The 24,482-nt window shown below is 36.3% G+C and overlaps 2 protein-coding genes across 4 annotated transcripts in view; both read left to right on the top strand.

Annotated features, from left to right (window-relative positions):
• LOC105393426 (echinoderm microtubule-associated protein-like 2) overlaps positions 1 to 24,482 on the top strand; it is a 60,331-nt gene that overhangs the window by 10,315 nt on the left and 25,534 nt on the right. For both annotated transcript variants that reach the window (XM_048627341.1, XM_048627343.1), the window contains exon 2: positions 17,982 to 18,074. In XM_048627341.1, the coding sequence (XP_048483298.1) occupies positions 18,014 to 18,074 (61 nt within the window). In that variant the 5' untranslated portion in view covers positions 17,982 to 18,013. The remainder of the gene's footprint in view (positions 1 to 17,981; positions 18,075 to 24,482) is intronic.
• LOC119691270 (uncharacterized protein K02A2.6-like) lies at positions 11,200 to 15,960 on the top strand. 2 transcript variants are annotated; one of them, XM_038108436.2, is made up of 2 exons: positions 11,200 to 12,626; positions 13,027 to 15,960. In XM_038108436.2, exon 2 carries the CDS (start codon positions 13,167 to 13,169, stop codon positions 15,615 to 15,617), a length of 2,451 nt encoding a protein of 816 aa, XP_037964364.2. In that variant the 5' UTR covers positions 11,200 to 12,626; positions 13,027 to 13,166; the 3' UTR covers positions 15,618 to 15,960. Both variants share the same exon structure in this region, with proteins under 2 accessions (XP_037964364.2, XP_037964365.2).

A 24,482-nucleotide genomic window follows, 5' to 3' on the forward strand; every position in this document is an offset into this window, starting at 1 on the left:
ATAGAGTTTGTGGGTGAGGACATCATTTTTTGGCCAGAGTATGGTTCTAAAACCGATTCATCCACCTTTAGACAATCGGGATGGTTAATATCTTCCGATTCTAGAATTCCCAATAGACTTAATCTGCCACTATGGATAAAGAAATTAATTGCCTTGTCGGAAGACCGGAGAAAGTCTAACAAAATTACGAGCCTTTTCGTAACAGTGAGGGGACGCGTAAAAGCGGCTTCAAAAACCATTATATCAGGATGGCTAAGAAGTCTTTTCAAAGAGGCTGGGATTGCTTCATCTGCAGGTAGCTTCAGAAGCGCGGTCGCAACTGATTGTTGGCTTAATTGTCAAGAAATTGAAAATATATTGTCTAGAGGAAACTGGCGCTCAAAGGCAACAGTTTTTAAGCATTACTTTAAAGAAGTGTCTGCACCTATATCATTACCTAGAAATAAACTTCTACACTCCTTTACACCATTATAGGTAACATAGGCCTTACCTACTTTAAATTTAATGTTATTGATTATTATCTAAGAAACTATAAAATAAAAATTTATAATAAATATGTTAAGCTTTAAGTTCCTAAATGATTGTTATGGCATTGTCAAATAAAACAAATGTTTAAGTTAATACATGTTATTGAAATAATTATGTTATCTTTATTTTCACAAAATAAAAAATCACTAATAAGTACCTACAGCAAGCTAATCTACAATCTTCTAAACTGATCACAGTACGCTTCTTGCAGCACGCCGGCAGATAGAAAACATATCTCAAGTGGTTCAAGCTGAAGGCTCGAACACCTAAATAGAACCGTTTTACCCCCGAAGGGCATAAAACGGATATTTAGGTTTCAGCCGAAGCTTGAACCACCCTTTCAGGGCCTTGCCGGCTTGATAGGTACTGAATTCAAGATGGCTGCGGCGTGCTGTCACAGATCACATAACCAGAGTTCATGTTGCTGATGACGTAGACAGTGGAGCAACAACGTGTTAGAAAGAGACAGAGATAGTCCGAAAGAGAGAGCGTAATCTCAAGTGGTTCAAGCTTCGGCTGAAACCTAAATATCCGTTTTATGCCCTTCGGGGGTAAAACGGTTCTATTAACTTCTTCCGAAGTTAGCTCTGATGTTGTTGTTGTCCACGCCAAAAAGGAACGGAGCTCCTTTTCAAGTTGATCCCTTTGTTTTATCATAGCAAAAGTAAGCGATGCTAGGGCCTTTTCAAAATTTACGAGAGTGCGAGAGGAATCGTAGCGCTTAACTTCTTCGTTCGCATCTAAGTCGGTAAAGCCCGGGCTATGACGATATAATTTTTGGACATCCGCGTAACGAACGTTTCTCCAATCCGGGTGCTCAAGCCGCTGGATGTTTTTAAGAGTATCCAAATAAACGGCTGGTGTTTTTAAAATTTCCGGCTCTTTCAATCTAGTACCGATAGTTAAGGAAATTTGAGGAGCGGGTTCCTCATCTAATGATTGCACATCTGAATAAAGCTGACCACTAATATTATCATCAATAATATCATCATTGCTATTGTTATTGCAAGCTATTTGATTTTTAAGATTTTTTATTTCTAACATCATTTTATCAAATTTACGATCTTGATTTCGTCTGCGGCGTTTAGATTTAGTTTTCCTACGCCGGGAGCGTTTAGAGCAAGAGGAATCACTGCAGCTTGAGCTTGAGCTAGATTCAGACGATGACGAATCACTTTCACTAATCTTCCTTTTACGAGAATGTTTCCGTGTTGACAAGGATGGTTGTGCATCTTGCACATCTTGCAAATTCGCATTTTCAGTACTCATTTTATATTATTTTTAATGCAATCTGTAATACAAGGGAAATTCCAAGAACTAATTGCTAAAATTAATTTTAAAACACGAACGGTAACACCGTTAAAATGATGGTTTATCTTCGAAATAAGTATGATAGCAACGTTACACTGGTAGCATGCGGCAAAAGAATTACAGTAACTTTCGATAAATAATTGGTAAAAACGTGGTGAAACAATACAGTAAAAACATACCTGAGCACAATCCAGGGAAAAAATACACTATAACTGTTTAAACTCACTTCAAATCCGGTATTTTAGCCACTTTTTAGTGAAATCTAAATGATTTTTTCACTATGGAAAATTAAAATAAAATTTGCAGGTAGGTTGGTATTTACACAGAAAACCTGGAGCGTCCCTGGTGGGACACGACCAGCTCGGACGAAGGAAAACGACGTCAATGACGAATATATTTGGAGCCAACAAAATGGCGCCAACTGCCGGTGGTGGTGGGAAAAAGTCAAATTCAAGGGAAGTCGCCGGAAGTCACGTGGTATTTAGCAGGAAATACGAAAAGGAAAAGAGATGTCTCTCTCAATTATTATTAGACTTCGAATAACGGTCAAGTTGTTTAATAGCTGTAGCCCTGTGACTTTAAAAGTTGCTTCGTATCATCAGATACAGTACCTTCCTTTTTTCTCCTCTTCCTGTAGGGCCATAGGAAACAGAGAAAAAAGGAAGGTGCTTACCTAACTATTTACGTGGTTTGATGCAATCTCTGTCTTATTGTATCTCCTTGTAATAGGTAGGTATAATTACCTTAATGTATGTCTAAAATGGGAGACGTTCAGTGTTGTTGTGTTTCTACAACGATATTTTAGCTATAAGTAGGTAGGGGAGACCGGGGACAAAAGTAACAGCGGGTAGAAAGTAACAAAGACTCTGTGGACTTCCCCAATAGCCTTAACGTCCCAAGCGACAGCTGGTAGTCAGCATGCAATGCCCCCCACGCATGATATCATTTTCCGCGCCCGTGCCGCGGTGCAAGGTTGTTTTAGTGAGCATTTCGTGATTTTACACACCCAAAGTAAGTTTTTTGGTGTTTATTCATTTAGTGTTTACGTAGAATTAAGATGCCAAGAACCATATGACTATTTGTTCATTGATTCATTATAAGATTGTCTGTAGCATGTCATAAATTGTTTTCGAATAACACGTGCTGTTTTAAAGTTATGTCGCCTGATATTTCAAAAATGGGGATGGGTACAAAAGTAACAGCTCGCGGCAGGACAAAAGTAACGAATTACTTACGTAAGTTTGCCATGTCACATTATAAATTTTTATTTTTTGTTGTTTTGATTAGATATTTGTGTCATAATATTGTATATTATGGCACAAATAAAACAACTTCTTATCAAATAGTCAGTTTAAATGATGGATCTCATTTACAGTTTATATTAAGAAGTTTTTTTTAGTTTTGTCAATAAGTCATAAGTTTTTTTAGTTTCGATAGTTTTTTAAGAAGTTTTCTTAACTAAATAATTTGCTTGTTTTTTTTGTTCTTTCTTTTGAATCGTATTTATAACATTGGGCAGAATTTATGGGTTGTTACTTTCGACCCATGCCTTGTTACTTTCGTCCTGACCATGGGGTCGAAAGTAACGATTTCCCTTTTTTTTTTGAGGCTTTAGAAATGCTAAAATTCGAGATGTATTAAGTAAAGTAATAATGGATATTTGTAGACTATATACGAAAGTTTTATGTGACTATATTTATTTTATCGTAAATGTTATTAATTACGAGAAATCAGACAGAATCTACAAACTGTTACTTTTGTCCCCGGTCTCCCCTATATTTAATTTAGTGTTTGAGATAGACCTAGCCTAGGTAATTGTTAAGTAGGCTAGGTATGTCCCTAGTTCTTATTACATTCATACTCCTGTCCATACTTATTATGGTTAACCAGTAGGCGTTGCTCATGGACCGTTTCCGTTTACTTACGGATGTCAAGTGATCTGATGATACCTAGCTACTTTTAAAGTTTCTCCCCGTGTAGATAATTGCACACATTTATTAGCAATTTATAGCTTGTACTCTCGACAAAATACTAAAAACGGCAATCATCATGCAAATTACTACGGAGTTGTATAAAAATCTGTTTAGATTAGCAATTAAAGCGGTGAATAGTGTATTTAAAGATAAAGATAAGTCTGGTTCTACATTTCTACTCCTTCGCGCTATCTAGTAGGTATCTAATAACTTTTTGCTCGTTTTCTAATAGAATTTGCATTTCATTGTTGAACAAATAAAACGTTACATTCCCACGTTGCCGTTGGCTCTTCTGCAACTTCACGATACGTGTGAAAATGCGAACTTCACATGACGTACAAAATGTTCTTTGACCGGCCACCCTTTTACTCGCAGGGCATTCTTGCCACAGTTACCACCTGTTTTGTATTTTAAACGAGAAGAAATCGCTGCAGATATTGAGAACACAAGTGTCGCATCTACAGTATTTAGCACAACAGTGGTTGGTTGGTACAGTTCGGTCTAAACAACATCATACATAGTTCTTGAAGTTGGCTGCGATTATACTTTATTGTGCTTTGTCAAAATTTTCAACAACAAAAGTTTGTTAGTTTGAAAAGGTACAAAAATGCATTCGCTGCCAACTTCAGAACTTGGTTCTTCTTGGTTTAAACCGAGCTGTAACTCAGTGTATTGTGTGTGTGGTGTGTGGTTCCAGGCTAGATGCGGCTTGTTCAGATAGTTGTTTTGTTCTGAGGCTAACTATAGCAAATTAGCAACAGGTACATGCTGGTATTATCACATTGGGTCTAACACTAATAATTACACTGGCTAATAGAACCCTGACCCCTGAACCTTTTTCGAAGAATAATCATCGTCATCAACACAACAGTACAAGGCGTTATGTACTCTACATGTAGTAAGTACATAATATTATACTATGTACCTATACCAGCCCTGCCCCCATCCTTGTGGCTTTGCAAAATGAAAGTCGAAACATCTAAGAACCCCCAGCATTCGTCTCATTCTGCTAAAACCCGCTACAGCTTATGGAATGTCAAGCGAGCGTTGCTCAAGTTATTTTCGTCCAGAATTCAAGTTCTTGGAACTAGGTTCTGGGGGGTCACTCTACGAGCGCAGCTCCGCGAGCCACGACTCTACCTCCTTGTATTAAACGTGGCGATGGCACGACAGCTCTCGTTCGTTTGTTTTTCTTCAGCATAGAGTAACCCTTCTGCAACCGGTAACAGTGACCTCGCGGGCGACACGACCTTACCTCTTTCAATTGGGAAGTTCCATGTTAGGTTACTGTTTAAAAACATATTTGAGACAGTATATCTCCGAAAAGAAATAAGAATTCCTGAATAAAACCGAAGCTGAATTTAATCCTCCCCTCCACAAAAAATGGCGCAGGAGGTTCTGATTAAATTAATTTTTACATCGAATAAACAGCAAAATTCGTTTAATTAAAGTGACAGTTAAATGTGGAAGAGGCTCCAAGTAATTTGTAAAATATCTGTAAAGTTCACTTAATTTTAAATTGTTGCTCACAGATATTGTCGTAGGCAGTACCGGTACCTGCCTACTCCCTTGTAGGGTAAAGTCAAGGCAGATGAATTACTAAATGAGAAATGTTATCAGGAAGAAAAACGCGAAATGGCAATGTAAAATCTATAAATACCTTCGTTGTTACCCACATCACATAATTCTATACTTAAACTGTTTTCTGATATATCTGAAAACATGAAAGTAGGTAATCTATCTTGTAAATGAATACTTAAAATTGTTTGAAGTTCGTATTTCTTCCTCAAAAGTTCAATGTACAAAGAAACACTTCAAAAATACCTAAACAAACCAAATTCGTGTCGCATCCGCAGAAATTTTCTGCTGTATTTAAATGGAAAATTTAAAATGTTTGACCAGCGTAGCGAATTACCATACAGTATACACTATTAATAAAGCATTCATTATTATTTTCTACAATACTGCACGATAGACACATAAAATATGCAATTTGTTTACGCAAGCAACAAGCACAGGTCAATCGTGCTTGGCACATGTATGACTCCATGTAACGATGTAGACCTTCAGCTGTCCCCAAGGTTGAATAAAACCCTCTTTTTTGCTTCGTCGGGTAAAACAACAGCTGCTCGACTTATTAGTGAATACTGCACCCTAAAAGGCAGTTAGTGCACCAAAAACACATTAATCAAGTTGCACCTTTATGTATGGGTAGTAAATATATGTATACCTACATGATATTTATTGGGTTAAATAAAAAAAGGCAAAGGTCCTACATAACATAGAACATAGAACATACCTAATGTAAATGAAACAAATGAACTATTGCAACCGGTAGTTGAGTTGCGCTACCTATGTATGCATGTTACACGTATGTGTACGTATACCTACATACAATGGTAGCCAAAAATGCCAGACAACAGTCGTTTTTAAATGTAAACACAGTATGCAAATTCAACACATTGGTTGTAAATTTGTATTCAATGAATCACGCTGCTAATAGGTAGAAACTCGGTTATCTGTGGCATCAATCTGCCCAATTTGCCAAACAGACAGTTGTAGCAATTGATGCAGCTTTCCTCAGGAAGTGCTAATGGTTGTGTTCGCACATAAGCTCTAACAACACCAATTCGAAAGAGTATTTAATAATATTTGCTATAGCTTTAGGTACACTACAGCCACCGTACCACCACGACATAATTATTATCCTCTCCTCTCCTCTATCTAAACATCTGTCAGATCCATACTAGTAACGTCAGATTTGGCAGGCGAGCGACGCTGCTTATGGATTGTTAATTTCTAACGTACAGTGCTGGTACGGTGGCTGTAGTAACCACAATTAGTTGTAACTTTTAAAATTCTTTTTTCATTTGTTTTTGTATTTATTATTTATTCATTTGTTTTTTTAATCAACCAAGACAATAAAAACCAAATCTTTCTTGTACTTAATTAAATTAGATACTAAAACCAAAATACCGACCAAGGTATGCCGGTAATAGTTACTCTATTGGTCGAATAATAGCAAGTGTTGAATCGGTCGGTGAAAGGCTCAAAGGTTCGGTTCCCGCGCTGGACAAGCTTAGATCTACTTTCGCCATCTCTGTCGCATCTGCATACAATGACTGCGGACACGGAGGTTGTGGCCACGAAATTTGCGATGGCGTAAAACTGTTCTATGGAGTTTCCATTTTGAATTTTTGATAAAACATTTAGGTACATGTTGAGTAACGTTGCTTGGAATGCCTTCCAGTCCGCTACACCGATGATAATAATATCCGGGGACATCCTCACAGACATATAAAGCAATGGTGATTGGATTAGGAAGGCCGAGGGTATATAGTGCTGTGGCGCTCCTAGGCCTATGTCTATCATTGGACGATTTAGGGCTGATAATCAGAATACCTAACTAACAATAACAACTACCGTACCACCACCAACGCATATTACCAATTAACAATCCATAAGCAGCGTCGCTTACTTGTCAAAGCTAAGATGTCCTATTTTTCCTGTACCTCCTGCGGGTTGACTGGCAGAAAATGCTTTAAGCATTAAGTCCACCCTTTGTACTTTTGTAATATTTGTACAATAAAGAGTTAAATAAATAAATGTCAGATCCATACAAGTAACATCAGATTTGACAAGCGAGCGACGTATGATAACCCTACAGAGCTCATAACTTATATAAAGTAACGTGTTATAGCTATATATAGTTTTGTAATTTTATAAATCGCCACTTCTGTGGCCGAACAACAAAAGAGTGATCCGATCCGTTTAGAAATTGCGCCGTAGGCCGCCGCAGCTGATGTGTGTAACAAGTTGATGCTATTCATTCACTCCTTTATTTCATTCATTCACTCAGACCGGTGACAGGTTGTAGATTGTAAATGCGGTTAATTGATGTATTATTTAAGTGTTGCTTTTGTTGTCGTAATAGCTTTGAAAGCTTTAAAAAACAAAGTGACAATGCTAAAAAGGAGTAAAAACTTGTAGAACAATAAAACAAAGAGGAAGACGTTAGTTTACGTGTTTTAATAATTTATTTATTTGGTGTCATAATTCAAAATCTTTGTGAAGCATTTTTTATTTAATATAAGGGGTACCAAATACCAATACCCTACGAATACACAAAACACAACATCAATTGAATCAAATGTCAATGACCTAGCTATGCCTATTTAATTACCTGTCTATACCTATTTCAACTGTGTTATACCGTGTTACATAAATATAAGTGTCATTAGTTATTGTGCTTAATTAGAAATGAGAGTAACCTGCCAACAAACTGTTTTCACAGTTTGGCAGACATTTAATAATTGTAATACTCAGCATGTATTTTTGATAATAAAGATAAAAGATAAAGATAAATTAACCTTTTGCATGCTATTTCTAATAAATTTATGACACTGTATGAAACTGTGTCAATTGCCTTGTGTCGTGCATTCTCATTGCTGGTGCTGACACAATGACAATTGAATCAGTTTCAATAACGAATTCAATAGCGTGTTCCTAATATGCTTAAATGTGATCTTGTTAAATAAGGTTGGTACGAACCATAATGCTATACAATTGGCAGTTTATTTAATTACAATAATACTAGATTTCCCGTGGATAAAAAGTAGCCTATGTTCTTTCTCAGGGTCTATACCATATGTATACCAAATTTCATTTAAATCCGTTCAGTAGTTTTGGCGTGAAAGGGTAACAGACAGACACAGTTACTTTCGCATTTATAATATTTTAGTTAGGATGGTCTTGTTAGTCAGTGAACTCAGTATACCTACCGTCAGTCACCTCAATGTGAGTTTTGGTAAACTACTCGTATTGGACGATAGGCTACGAATATTATTATTCGTAGCGTACGATCAATTATAATAATATTTTTACTGAATTGCTGTGTCAGTTAAACTTAAATATGATTTTGCGTATCAACGTGTCTCGGCAGTTTTATTGTTTAGTGAACGTCTTACCAATTACATCACTTGCTATACTTACCTATCTATGTAGTGAGTTATATCTAGGTCCATAAAGTTGCCACGTAGCCGGGTCTAGAGCTAGAGTCGTTTTCAAAATGACGGGAGTCTGATTATTACATTCGTCAAAATCTGAGGTTACTTTTTAACTAGTATAATAAAATAACACATAACAACGCATTTGGTATAAGAAAGGAGGAGCCTGACCACATCTAAAAAAGATATAATGAACGGTATTAATGGTAGGACATAAAGCTCTATTAAAAACGATTTAAAATAATAACGTTTTACACCGTGCAATATCGTTAGTTGCGACCACTTGATTGCAACGCAATACTTGTAAAACGAGAAAGTGTATAATGTTATTTTATAGCTCTGTAACCTTTCACAATTTATCCTACATAAAATGTGTTATGGACGGAATAATTGAATGTTTACTAAATACCTAAATAATTTAAATCTTAAAAAATAAGGCGGTTTTGACACTGCTACGCATCTTGTGTGCATGTGACTGCATTTTGTGTGAGAGCGTGGAAAAACTTTGCTGGTAAACAGTGTATCCGTTTGTATAAAAAAAAACATAATCTACTACCCGTCTATTCCACTAAACAGCACTGCGTTATTATTGTATCTAGAATACCACCGCAGAACAAAAATCCTTTGTAAACATTACAACAGGTTAGACAAAAAGTTGGCGCCATCATTGTTTAGTTTTTTTTATAAATTCTTGTTAGCGTTGGAGTTTTCACCGGAGCCCGCAGCCTACACTGTCTTCACTGAATGGTGCTAGGGTTGCCACCTGCCTGCGTACCAAAATAAAATTTGGCTACCTACTCAACACTCGTTCATTTACCATCTACACTATGTCATGGGTCTTTCTCATCTTGCCACTACAACAGTGAGGTCTATTTACGGCATATATTACCGGTGGTCATTATCTAAGGAGGCCTTTGCCCAGCAGTGGGACACGATGCAGGCTACATAAAAAAATAAAAAAATTACCTGTTAAATGTGCGGGAGTCGGGAGTAGAAGGTGTGCCTAAATAGCATGAATTTTAAATGCTTTGAGATTCCACTTAAGTTAATAAAGATTGTAACAGGAAATGAAATTTATCTATTAAACATTGATAGTATAGAAGTAGTATAGATAGTCAGATAAGGTGATAGTTATAAATAGCGGCCGATAGTGATAAAGATTATAATAAACATAAAAAAATGGAATACACTTATACTGAAATACTGACTTTAATTATATTCACTAAGCAGATAAATATAATTAGCTGTGTCACCTAGCACCCATTTTTTTATGGATCACTCATCCCAGGTGCGCGAAAAATATAGAGCCTTTTTTCTTCAACATCAGTACACTTATTCACAAGTTCGTATATTGTATCCATACGTTTATTTACCTTTTTTACTGTGGTTATTTAAATGTATCTGGTGGCAACCCTGCCACCCGAGTGCGTGCACGCATGCAGTACAACCCTAGTGGGCGCGTGTGTCGCAACGGATGCATTCCACACAGAGTATAATACGCATTTTTGCATAATTTCTAGCTACTATAAACTTGATACGTGTATTGTAATTGTAACAAATGGTGTCTACCAATAGGGGCTTGACACAAAACTGCGTTGCGACCTTGCGACGTCGCATCGCAAAAATCTGCGACTGTTTTGACAGTTTTTCAGGGCGAATGCTTGATTACTGTCGCATGTTTTTGCGATGCGACGACGCGATGTCGCAATGCAGTTTTGTATATCTAGTACAAATATAGCTAGGGGTGCCAAGCGTAGAGTTAATGACAAAACCCTCCAGTCTTAGACGAGGCCCATGTCCTGCAGTGGACTATTATACATAATACGGTGCCGGTGTGTTGTTATGTTTCCATGTTTTTTTGTAAGACCGCTCTACACACAAGTACGTAAAAAGTCGGTTTGTCTGTCTGTTATCAGATACCCAGTGCGAGGATCCACGGAGCGTGAAGACGCGTATAAATAACTTAATACGTGTTGCATAAGTACCTACATAATTGCGTGTTATGTATGTTGATAGCATCACTCGTAGGTACACTCGTACGTAGAAAGATAGTGAACTAAGCAAGATCAGGTGAGATAGGAGAGAATGTTTAGGCAATAGGATGCTATGTCTGTTACTTTGAGAAAAGGATAGGTCGTACAAAATAATAATATGATTCAAAGTGGCGACATTTCCCTTCTTTCATAATATAGGGGCACAATTCGAAAAACATGATTGTTAGAAAAACACCTTTAATCTTTAGCGAAAAATAGACACAATTTTTTTATGAATTCTAAAACTACTCGAAAGGCGAACTTATTAATTATAAGATATAGGTAGAATGTAGAGTTGTAGACTATTAAGTGTGAATTTCATGCCTAAATTGAAATTAATAAAATAGGATACATGTGGTATATTTGCTAATTTCTGAACGCAGCTCTTGCTGTCCTGCTCACTCGTCCTCTCTCGCTTTTTCCTTCTTCTTTGCTTAGCGGCCATTAACGCATATAGTGTTTTGTTTAAATAAATAGTAATTAATTAATTTACTGGTTTTACTCAAGATACGACAAGTTGGCGACGAGACGAAAGTGCCCAGTAAAGTGTGCAATAAAGGATATCGCTGAAATTAAAGTGATTTCTTCTGAAAAAGCAAAAACTAATTCACCGGCGCACGCTTCAGTGTGAAGTTGGCCGAAAAAGAAAAATAATTGCAAACGCATTCCAAAGTCGGACATTTTGTGTTGTGACTAAGTTCACGTTTGTTTTGGACGATAAAGAAAACAAATGTCAAATGAATCAAAACGAAACTTTTACAACTTCTTGGATTTACAAGCTGAACAAGACTGAACTGCAGGAAAAATTAACCGAATACGGATTACAATTCGATGAGAATCTTAAGGTGGATGATCTCAGAAAATTACTTAGTGACTATTGCAAACTAAAAAGTCGAAAACAAATAATGGCCAATAATTACAACTTACACTCTTTCGATGGTGAGAATTGGGAATCATTCGAACAGCAACTGGAATGTATCATAGCATTAAATGAAGTACCAGATTCTAAGAAAGTGCCATTATTGCTAACGAAAATCAGCCCAAAAGTGTTTGAAACACTAAGTTGTATTTGTGCTCCAGAGAAACCATTAAAATTAACCTACATCGAGTTATGTAATAAATTGAGAACCAAATACACGCCCTTGCAATCGTCAACCTTGGATCGGGCCTCATTTCGAAGCAGAAACCAGTTTCAAACAGAAACTATTGAAGAATATGTACTAGCTTTAAGAAAACTAGCTGGGACGTGTAAATTTAAGGACTTGGATGACCAAATAAAAGAGAAGCTCATTGATGGTGTCTACTCAAAACTGATTAAATTTGAATTATTAAAAGGCAGTCCAGATGCTACTTTGGATGAAACAGTAGTGTTGGCTAAGACTGTTGAAGCGGCATTAGCACAAACCAAAAGCAAAAATGGGACGGAGGTCTCGGATATGTTTCAGTACCAACAGGAGCAAAGAACTCCTTCTAAAAATCTTTCTAAAAGAAACAAATTCAATAATTCCAAGTCCCAAGGTAACAAAGGAGTAAATAAACCACAAATAACATGTTACTGCTGCGGGAATAATAATCACATGAAAGCGGAATGCAGATTAATACATAAATATTGTTCTGAGTGTGGGAAACAGGGACACCTATATAAAGTATGCCCCAAGAATTCGCGAACTAATCAAATATATACCATGGAAACTGATGACCAAGGAAGCGACCAATCACAAATCCAGGATGGTGTCGAAGATTCAATTGGAGGTCTATTTGATGAACATATAGAGGTATATTCTGTCAATGTAAGAAAGATACCGCCACACTATATTAGGCTCCATGTAGAAGGCAAAGATCTTGATTTTCAACTAGACACCGGTTCAGATGTATCAGTGATTCCATTAAAAGATAAGAATCTTTTCTTTAGTAAATTCAACATACTTGATTGTAATGTTAGATTTAGGAACTTTGACCAAACAATTTCACAACCAGTTGGCATAATGAAAGATTTAACAGTAAATTATGAGAATAAATCTATGAAATTAAATGTTTTTATAGCTCATGATGATGTACCAAGGATAATTGGCCGTGATTGGTTGGATGCTTTTGATCTGTGGCCTCCAAAATTTATGGACACTCATATTATTGGTGAGGAAATAAATTATAACCTAAATGTAAAATCTGTTTCAGAGGCTGAACATGTAATTAAGGAAAAGTTTGCAGAAGTATTCAGTTCCGGTTGGGGTGATTTCAAAGGGGAGGCAATTAAATTAAAATTAAAATCAGATGCCAAGCCCAAATGCCTTCCAGCGCGTCGGGTGCCGTATGCGATGAAGGATAAGGTAAAAAATGAAATTTCTAGATTACTTGAAAATGATAGAATCACTCCTGTGGAATACAGTCAGTGGGGTACACCGGTTGTTCCTATATTGAAACCAGATGGATCAGTCCGCTTATGTGGTGACTATAAAGTTACTTTGAACCCACACTTGGAAGTTGACCAATATCCATTGCCCCATATTAATGACATCTTTAATACATTGAAAGACGGAAAATACTTCTGCGAACTTGACTTGAAGGAGGCATATTTACAGGCAAAATTAGATGTAGATTCACAGGAATTAACAACTATTGTCACAGAGGAAGGAACATTTAAATATAAGTACTTACCCTATGGTGTAAGCACTGGTCCAGGATCATTCCAGCGTCTCATGAGTAGTAAGCTTGCTAACATACCTAAAACTATTGTCTTCATTGATAACATTTATATTGCTGGAAAGGACCTTAATGAAACCCTAAATACATTGTATACAGTACTGTGCAGATTACAGGAATGTCAGTTTAAATTAAAACTAGAAAAATGTAAGTTTTTCCAAACATATATTGATGTTTTTGGGTTCAGAATCACCAGGAATGACATAAGCATTATAAAATCAAATATTGAACCATTATTACAAGCCAAAGCACCAACAAATATTACAATGCTTAGGTCATTTCTCGGAAAAATTAATTACTATAATCGTTTTTTGAAGGATATGGCATCTACTCTTGCACCTTTGTATGAGTGTACCAAGAAAAATAAATTTCAGTGGACCAAAGATTGTGATAAGGCTTTTAACGACATAAAAATTAAGTTGTCATCAGTAGATAGCCTCAGACATTTTGATCTGAACTTGCCCTTAATTCTAACATGTGATGCATCAAGCACAGGGCTGGCTGCTGTCTTGTCAAACAGAGATGTTGATGGTACAGTAAGACCCATCGCTTATGCTAGTAAAAAATTGAATTCAGTGGAACAGAGGTACTCTGCTATTGACAAAGAAGCGATGGCCATCATATTTGGTGTTACTAAGTTCTATAACTACACTTATGGTCGTATGTTTGAGTTAGAGACAGATAACTCAGCCTTAGTCAGGATCTTTGGTCCAAACAAAGGCATTCCTAAAATGGCAGCGAAAAGATTGCAGCACTATGCAATTTTCCTCTCAGCTTTTAACTATAAGATACGACACATCAAAACTAATGTAAATCCTGCCGATTTCTTATCACGTTCATGGGTAGAGACTGGATCTAACAATTTAGACTTTAATTGTATATATTTTCAAGAAACAGATAATAGTATGTGTGTTTATACAAACAGTTCCAATTTAAAAAATGTTGACTGGAAAGTTATCCAGCACGAGACACAAAAAGATGTGATTCTATCAAAAATAGTAAGATATACAATGGATGGTTGGCCTGAAAAAAAATTAATTGATACTGAACTATTTGTTTTTTACAACCGAAAAGATGAAATAAGTATGGATAGAGGTTGTTTATTTTGGGGGCATAGGATTATAATACCCACAGTATTAAGAGAATCTGTCACTGAGGAACTACATCAAAGTCACTTTGGAATAGTACGGATGAAGCAAATGGCACGTTCATATTTTTGGTGGCCTAATTTAGACTCCGAAATAGATATGATAACAAAAAATTGTATAATATGTTTAAATAACCATAAAAACCCACCAAAGACACCTTTGAAACCATGGCCGGTACCACCCTCCCCATGGTATAGGTTACATGCTGATTTCCTAGGTCCATTTCACAATAAAATGTACTTAGTAATTGTAGATAGTTACTCAAAATGGCCTGAGGCATTTGAAATGTCAAATATAGGTGCTGCTCGTACAGTTGAAATACTAAAAGCTTTATTCTGTCGGTATGGATTTCCAGTTCACCTGGTGACCGACAATGGTCCTACCTTCACTAGTGCAGAATTCAATAAGTTTTGCCAAACTTTGAATATAAAACATACTTTTACCCCCCCATATCATCCCGCCACCAATGGTGCGGCTGAAAGATTTGTTGAGACTTTTAAATCACATGTAACAAAAATAAAGGAAAGTGGAATTCCCATTGCCTCTGCTATAAACTTATTCCTCTTTGATTATAGAAATCTTCCTCACAGTACCACCGGAGTCACACCAGCAAAACTTATGCTAGGAAGGGAGATGCGGAATCGTTTTTCTCTATTACGGCCCCCACCAGTATCAGATAAGGCCTATGAAATGTTAGAGAAGCAGCGAAAATACACATCAGGTCATAGAGATGTATCATTCATGATAGGTGAGAAGGTCATGGTCAGGGACTATCGAGGGGGTCATAAACCATGGATTCAGGGTAATATTGTAGGTGAATCAACACCAGGTGTAACATATATTATCGATGTGGATGGAAATAACTGGAAAAGACATGTAAACCAAATTTTAAAATGTAATAGTAGTTTATTAGAATAGTTATTGTAATAATAGTTATTGTAGTAGTACCTTAAGAATACCACTGTTTAATACTACTGTTATAATTTATAAGTTATTTAGAACTATACTTAGTTATAATTGAGATTGTTGTTTGTTTTAAAATGTAAGTGATAGAAGGTAGAGAGAGCTATTCAAACAAATATTTTATTCATTATTGAAAGAAACATTCATATTAGGTGGTGGAGAGTGTGGTATATTTGCTAATTTCTGAACGCAGCTCTTGCTGTCCTGCTCACTCGTCCTCTCTCGCTTTTTCCTTCTTCTTTGCTTAGCGGCCATTAACGCATATAGTGTTTTGTTTAAATAAATAGTAATTAATTAATTTACTGGTTTTACTCAAGATACGAGTTACTTTTCTTATCGCGGTTAACGTCACTAAAGGCCGTTTGATATCGTTTGTTCGATAATTAATAATAATCCATCCTAGCACAGCTGATAGCATGTGATAACAGCTTGATCAAATATTTTGTTATGAATAATACGATTATTATTTAATATTGATAATATTATAGGATATCCCCATAGGGCCTCACAAAGGGTAAAATAACACAGAGCTAATTTTGCACTAAAATTTGTATTATAAAATGGTACTGTTAGTCTCTACTCTGTACAAAGTTAATTATGTCCGGACTAATAATTACAATGATGTTGAATTGTCTATATTGTTATTTTACCAATAAATTGCACATCGTTCTTAGCTCTCGCAAATATACACAGTATAGGTATGTACCTAATGTTACCTATCATTTTGCAATTACCATTCTGTGACTTTTTTACGATAAATAAAACAATTAATTCGTTTTTTTTAAGTTTGTATAAAAACGGTATTGTAGGTAAAGGTAATAGATCAATTAAATAATGACAGCTCTGTTCCAATTAATTATAACCCGGCTAATTATAATGGAAGGCTGTCTGGCTGTTAGTGCGGACGTATTCAAGTATTCCATCTTGCCGGATAAACACCTAGGCAACTTACTTCGACGGATATGTTGCAAAACGCGCGTTTTTGCGTTGCTTTTTAGTTGGCGTCGAATCGTTTCGCCATTATTTTATTTATTATCGTTGCTAATGATAGTAAAAGTTATTGTTCAAAGGTTAGTGTTTCTGGTTAACCGTTACAGCGCCTAACTTTTTGATATTTTCTTGTACATAATGTTAAATTCAGTTAGTTCTGTAGCATAGAATTGGTCGCAGCAATTAATTGATTTTTATGAACCTGCAAAGTAACAGAATGTTAGCAATGCCATTAAAATTAAATTTTAATTATTTTCGCTAACTAAGACTTACTTACTTTCAAATTTCTAACTCTACGGTCAATGATACCTCAAGAGACGTAGAAAGAATCTCTTTGTCCCGTTTTTACTCACGACACGGTCTATTATGTAAATGTATCACTCTCTCTTTCATATCAACATCAGTGATATAATGCATCTGTTATGATATGAATGTCTGACTGCTAAATAGATAATAGATCTTTCCATTTGTTTTAATGTGGCATACCCAGACATGTTTGTAATTAACATTTCACCAGTGAGAATTAAACTATTAATCGTTTGTAAGTGAAGTGTAAGCTTGAAATGACTTTAAAAGTCATCATGGCTGAGAGCGGGTGGGGATCATCAATTTATCATATTATTATATTCATCATTAATCACACAAGTATCTGGGAAATATTTTGTGATTTCTCAGTCCTGATTCCTGCGGTAGGGCTTTTGACAGATTTTGGCATATTCTATCTAGCCTTTGGGTTTAGGTATAGTAGAACAAATATATATATATAAACTGGTCACACTGAAACATACCTTTTATACTACGTCTCTTTGCAGAATTACCCTGGGTTTACTACAACAATTCATAGGTCAATCGACTGCAGATGAACCGTTTTAAGTTTATTAGAGAATAAGTTCCACTCAGGCTCATGTGACTCATGTCCCACTATGGGCTTGTACACAAAACTGCGTTGCCACGGCGACGTCGCATCGCAAAAACATGCGACAGTAATCAAGCTTTTGCCCTGAAAAACTGTCAAAACAGTCGCAGATATTTGAGATGCGACTTCGCAACGCTGTTTTGTGTATACAATCCCTTAGGGTGCTTACATAGAGAGACTGGGTTCCCTATATCTACCCGTACCGGTAACCTGCTGTTTATCTTTCTGCGAGTGCGCTAGAGCATTTCCCGGTTTTGAATCTCTCAGTTCGCATAAATACCTACCTAGAATCAAGTTACCGGTACGGGTAGAAAAAGGGAACCCGATTCTTTATGTAAGCACACTAAGGCCTGTTGCAGTTGCTCTATGATTGCCAGATGATGGTGAAGTAATATCCTACTCTTCATTCACAGAGGGTCCCGTGATGAGGCGCTGAGAGCTCGTGATGATGAGGCTCGACGCGGAGAAGCACCGCTACCACAACCTGCTGGGCGACGACCATGCCAGTGAGTAGTCTGTCTCTTTCCAACATAATGTCATGCTGGTAGCAACCCTGTATGCCTGTATCCCTGTTCCTCTCATCACAGGACAAAACTAGCACAGGAGGAAATAACACAACCAAATTAAGTAGCACTAGTCTTGAATTTGGTTGTGTTATACATTAGTACGGGTCTCCTTCCAATGAAGGAAGGGTTTAGGCCTAGTCCACCACGCTGGCCAAGTGCCCCAGCAGTGGGGACGTAATGGGTCGTGATGATGATGATGATGATGATGATGATGATGATACATTAGTAAGTACTCTATTTATTATTATTATTTACTTATCGTCTTATTCTGTGCTCTTATTTACATTTTATGCTATCTCTACGGCTGTCCTTTGAACAACATTATTGTATTTTCTTCTGTTTATAAATTTAAGAAAATTATTTAAAAATAATGAATTTTTTGTAAGATGTGATCTGAAATGGTTATTTTAAAGCTTCATGTATAACGAAATTGCAACGCAACGGTTCCAATACTCACAATAAAGCCATCATATTCGCATGTTCCGTGATCGTAATATGCTAAACGGATAGTTAGCCGAGGAAATTGCAGCACAATTGATAATTAGGTTCCACCCATTGTTGACAACGCTAACAATTCGTTTCCCAATTGTTGAGTAATGGCCTAAATTCATACTGAATTTGCTAATCCTTGAACGTTTTTGCTAAAATCTTAACTATGCCTAAGTCTAAAGCCTATACCATCTATCGTACCACCACTGACCAATGATTTCAAAAGGATACGCAGTAATATATATGTCAATGCCACTGACACAATACAATCCATAAGCAGCGTTACTCGCCAGTCAGATATCTGTCAAATACAAGTTACGTCAGATCTGACAACTTAGCGACGCTGCTTAGTTTACGGAAAACACCGTTCCTCGATAGTTGAACTTTTTAATAACCAATAAAATATACCTACTTTCTACTACCTACATAACCATCAAAACACCATGAACACAACATGCTTGCCACCTTGTTTAGTTGTTGTATTGACCCTCCGGCGCCACACCTGACTTCCGGCGGCCGTTTCCGCCGCTTTGTGCAGGACCTGTGGTGACGTCACGCCCCACTGATGACTGCCAGGATCATGTTCCATGTTTAAAAAATAAGTAAATTAGTTTTTATTTTTTATACGCATAACTTCATTGTAGGATGACTTGCACGAAAAAGTTAATCAAAATGTACTATTTCTTGCTCTGACATTATAATGTCTTAAGCTTGGAATTATTTCATAGAAGAGCCGTTTTGTTTTGTTTACGTCTATGTTTGTTTTGTATAGCATCTCTGATATCTTCCTCCAGAACTGCTTCAGAAGGTGGCATATCATTATGCTTTACCGGCTACCTGAATAGAATAGAATTTTTATATTTACTGTGCCCGTAGGTAGCTAAATGTAATTAGTTATCTCAGACATGATTAAAGCCATACCGACTTACCGACGTGGTTTGCATTGGCAATCGCGCGACACAAACGAACATTGTTTAGTTGTGCAATTTATCGGATGCTGGCTCCATTGTAATTTGTAATGACAGCTATTAAGTTGGCAGCCATATTGGAAAATGGCGGCCACCCACATCCCACATCTCACATGACGCGGATCGTAAAATTGCAACGAGCCTGAATGTCACTGCGCATTCCGTCATCATGGATGAAAGGTTTTTTATGGTCTAGCGGCATTCTTTGACACCAACACGTATTAGGCACGGCCTGTGGGTACTTAAATAGTTTTCTAGAAAGGAATGCTCAGAAGAAGGTAGTTTACGTATTGCCATTAGGTACTTTTATTTTATTTATTTATTTATTTTCTTCTTATCCATCCTATCCCAATCCCAACCTAATATTAGTCAATTAATCTAAAACGCAACCTTGTTCAATCAAACCAATACCTACTAACCTAAGAAATATTTTCTCATGTGAAGTTGATGAAACTCATCACTAATTGCTAGCTTTTTTCAAACTTCTCTCAGATAGCTTGTCCAATTTTGTACATCCTCAATTAAAACATCTTCCACGTTAGGTTCAGGAACCTTGACTTCCCACAGATTATTAATAACTGCTATTATCTCACTGCACTCAAGTAAATACCAACTCAAGGTTTTCACGTTAGTGTGTCATACTAGCGCCGCTACGCTATTGGTTTATCAAATACTGAACGAGCCTTAGCAAATCTCTCAGGGAAATATCAAACGTAATCGTCTGTGACAAAACCTATATTTCAAATCACTTATCTTTTGAAAGGTCGTTCAAAAATCTACTGTGACTTAGAATGCGATTTTTAAATGGCACGGCCAAAGACTTAACATCGTAAACTTTAGGTTACGTAATAGTGTGTGGGTGCATTTTCTAGTTCAATGGTTTGTGACATTGACTGCCTGATGCATTTTGTGTGCATCATTGGTTGCTAAGCTACTAATGGTATCGGAGAATAAACAAAACGGGGAATGACGCCAAAATTATAATGACATTAAATAATGCTGTTAAGGAATTTCTAAAATGATTTTTCTTATATTATTACGTTACTATACTATTACGTTACCAAACCTCATTATCAAATGAATATTAAACTAGGTTTCAGTGTATTTAGATAGTTCAATTTCGCAAATAGCGGCATTTATATTATCTGTCTAATCGTATGTCGCATAATTATGAAAGTTTCACTAAATATCGCAATTTAAACACGTTAATCTTGAAACAAAATATTTACCATGATATCCTTCATCATTTACTTATGTTTACTCTTAATTTATCTTCCGTAATTATTGTAGCCATTTATGAACATTTCCAAACAAATGAACAAAGGTGTTGTTCATGTACACGTTAGAAACTAATTATGCACTGGCGTAAATCCAGACCCCCTTCTTGAACTTGATCTTGAACTTGTAACACCGATTTTCGGACTCAAATTTTATTGAATTTGACACCAATCAAGACTTTGTAAAATCCATTCGAAATCAATCAAGAAAATGTGTTTTTTCATCCTATTCCTCCTAAAATTATCGATAAAATTTCTTACGGCATAATCATAAATGTCATCGTGTGATTAAAATAATTTAAATTTCCTAAAGATCTCGTAAGTAACCTTCAAATGGATTAGTACAAACATTCAAACCGATTCAATCACCAATTAGAAGCCATGACTCTCTGGTTCCCAACTCTACTCAGAAAGTCAGTTAACTCTTTAACCAATCTTCTTGATCTATTAACCTACTTCGAATACTGGCAGCAGGTTTGGATAGGTACCTACATAATGTGAAATATAATATACATCTTTGATATTTTGACACAGTTCCCACTATCACTAATCTTGTAGCAGATAGGAATTTTAATGAGAAAATTGATTGAAACATTTGTAGGCACCACTCTTTTCCTATTATACGCAAGCAATCAAATCATAATTAATAGGTATTTATAATATATTGGGTCCTTTGCATATATTGCATACATTTATGTACATATTTAGTATATATGTACATATATGTTTACTGTTGTGTTGGAGTCCACCAATCCGCAATGGGCCCGCGTGGTGGACTAGGCCTCAAACCCTTCCCTAGAAGGAAATCCGTGCCCCAGCAGTGGGGTTGCGATAATACATTATTATCGACGACTGAATGGTGGTTAGTGACACTGACTGCTATGCCGAAGGTCCCGGGTTCGATTCCCGGCTGGGGCAGATATTTGTTTAAATACAGATATTTGTGCTCGGGTCTTGGGTATTTAATATCAGCATTTCGATACCCATATCACAGGTTCTGCATAGCTTGGGGTCGGAGGGCCGTGTGCGAGGTGTACCCACATATTAATTATTATTATATTTAGTTACAAGTGTTGCTTCTGTGAGGTTCCTATTCATTTCCTCTTGAAACCTGGCTTGTTCCTTGTGTACTCGCCTACTTAGATAAGAAACTATAACGAGTTCATTGTCATCGCATCATAGATAAGCTAGATAACATATCTTCTCGTCTTGTTAATTAATTTATTGTGTGGCATGTACCGTAGTAGCATTAGTTTAAACTTCAAACTTTAGATGGAATTGTTTATTAGTATATTCTGATCTTATGACTATGACATGGCATGGCAATATTTTAATTTTATTAACGGATGGTCAGATTCAATAACTTTACTATCTTACAGTTCTGGTAAAAAATTGTTAACGTGAAGTTACAATAATTATGTCAAAATCAGACGAAATTGAACTAGTACGCGTTATTGAAACTGGCTGACCTATGTTCCTAAAAACATATTATAAAGCTTAAACATTTAGGTGTAGTTAGGTCTAGTCTCTCCTTACTTATTTCCTTATTTCTTATAGGCATATTTCTAATCTAACAAAACAAGTAACATGTAATTACAAAGATAAGTGAATGCGCAGTTGTGAGTGCATGTCACGGTGGGTTGTCAACACGATGTCAACAGCGATGGTAATCTGTGACCACGACGTCGCGTGTCGCAACCAGCGACCCGGCTCTGTGGCAACGCGTGGTGAGACGTTAGGTTAACATGTAGGTGCGTAAGTTGCTTACCTGTGATATATTATATTAAAACATTTTAAGATATGCATTTTCCGATACTAAACAAAACGAAGTATACAAAACAAAAAGTGTAATCTTGAGCCTAAAATGATTAATACGTAAATTGGTGAAGTGTTCGTCAAACCAAAATACTCTGTGGAATTAACAGTACTTACATGAATCTTTTTATACAAGAAACTTACTGTAAAAATGTTTACTTTGATACTTAGACTTACCTCTGCCCCTCTAGTACGGGTTTTGTTATTTATGAAAACGAAAAAAGTTTACGTTTTCTCCTGTCATCTGCATACATTATCTGTCAAAAGTTTCATGATAGTTTCCATTAGACGCGCCACTTAGTATGCGAGAAAACGTAAACTTTAATAGTTTTCGACAAACTATGAAGCCTGTACTAGACCCCCCAGATATTCGTAGTACCTATAAAGAACTTAAAACTCTTATCTTTCAAGGATAATACTTGGTATTTAAACTCTAAATATCAATGATGTCAACATTACATCACCTTTAGACACCATACGAATGAGGTGCTAATTTTTCGCCATGGCTATTATCTCAATTAGAACAATAGTATAACAGATTTGTTTCACATATTTTCTAGTTGGGAATATCCAGAATATACCATCAAGTATCACCAAAATTCTTATGTTCCTAAAACATAGTACTAAAATTCCAGTACGCCGAGTATAAATTTGGATTGCTTTTTAATTGTACACAAACTTTTCTGAAATAAATATTTTTTAATTATTTTAACATCCTTCACGCAGGTATTTTTTTGCTTCCTTTCCTAATATCCCTCTTTTTTTATTCGCTGTAGTCGGGTAAATAGAGGCACTTGGCAAAGCGCGTACACCACTAAGTACTTATACAAAGTTTTACGGAATATAGGTATTATAAAAACATTATCTAAATTCATACCGTAGGAGTGTTGTTTTTCTGGAAAGGCTACTTGAACAATAAAATACAATCGCTATTATTGATGTAAAATCTATTCTTATTCATTGTTTCGGTTCCAGGTCATCGCTCGTATGGTGATTTTCCCATTCAAGAATTAATAGGCAATTCCCATCAGAATTGCGGAAACCAAGTGCTTATCTACCATGAGAAATAACTCTGTATTACTCTTATGGGTTACTTTTATTGTAGTAGAAGTTAGTAGGCTGTTCAAATAATTTAAAATGTCAAACAGTAAACCGTACAGTTTATTCAACTGCTTTTGTATAAACCAGGAAATTCCACTGCTTTTCAAAATAATTCAACTGCGCATGCCCATAATCGCTGTTCTATTTTCTACCTTCTTTTCATTATTATAGAATGCAATCTTCTGTGGAAGATAATTTGGAAATCCCATTGTTTCTCCCCCGCACGCATGCGTGGAAACCTGGTTCTCTTTGACAAAGGTTCATGTCGTTTTCTCGTGCGATCCACTTTCTGCTTTACTTTTTAGTGTTAAGATTTAAAATGGAATCTGTATCAGTAGCGACTGGGTCGTATTTAGTGTTTAGTCAGCTGTGCGGAGCTGTGTCTGGATAATTCAGTTTGTGAAAAACTAGGCTGCCGGCGCGGCTCGCCATAGCCTGCGATTCGTGAAAAAAACCAATCATTATCATAGTTTTGTTTTTAAAATCAATGTGTAATGTGCCAGTATGTTGTGTTGTGATTAGTGTTAAAATTACTGGCTAGCATTAAAATTAAAAAGTCAAACTTGGAACCTTTTTAGGTTATTATCGGTTGGCAGAGCAACGATTAGCATTGTTATTTTCGGCATTCTTTATTCGAATCGTAAACATTAATTAGCATCTTACTCTTTCGAGATTATTTTATCGTTGCGTTTATAAGG

Source organism: Plutella xylostella, chromosome 18, assembly GCF_932276165.1.
Source record: "Plutella xylostella chromosome 18, ilPluXylo3.1, whole genome shotgun sequence".
In the NCBI taxonomy this organism is placed as follows: Eukaryota; Metazoa; Arthropoda; class Insecta; order Lepidoptera; family Plutellidae; genus Plutella; species Plutella xylostella.

Bases quoted from the DNA above. Each gene is read 5' to 3' on its own strand.
- LOC119691270 (XM_038108436.2), top strand. From the start codon at position 13,167: ATGAAGGATAAGGTAAAAAATGAAATTTCTAGATTACTTGAAAATGAT.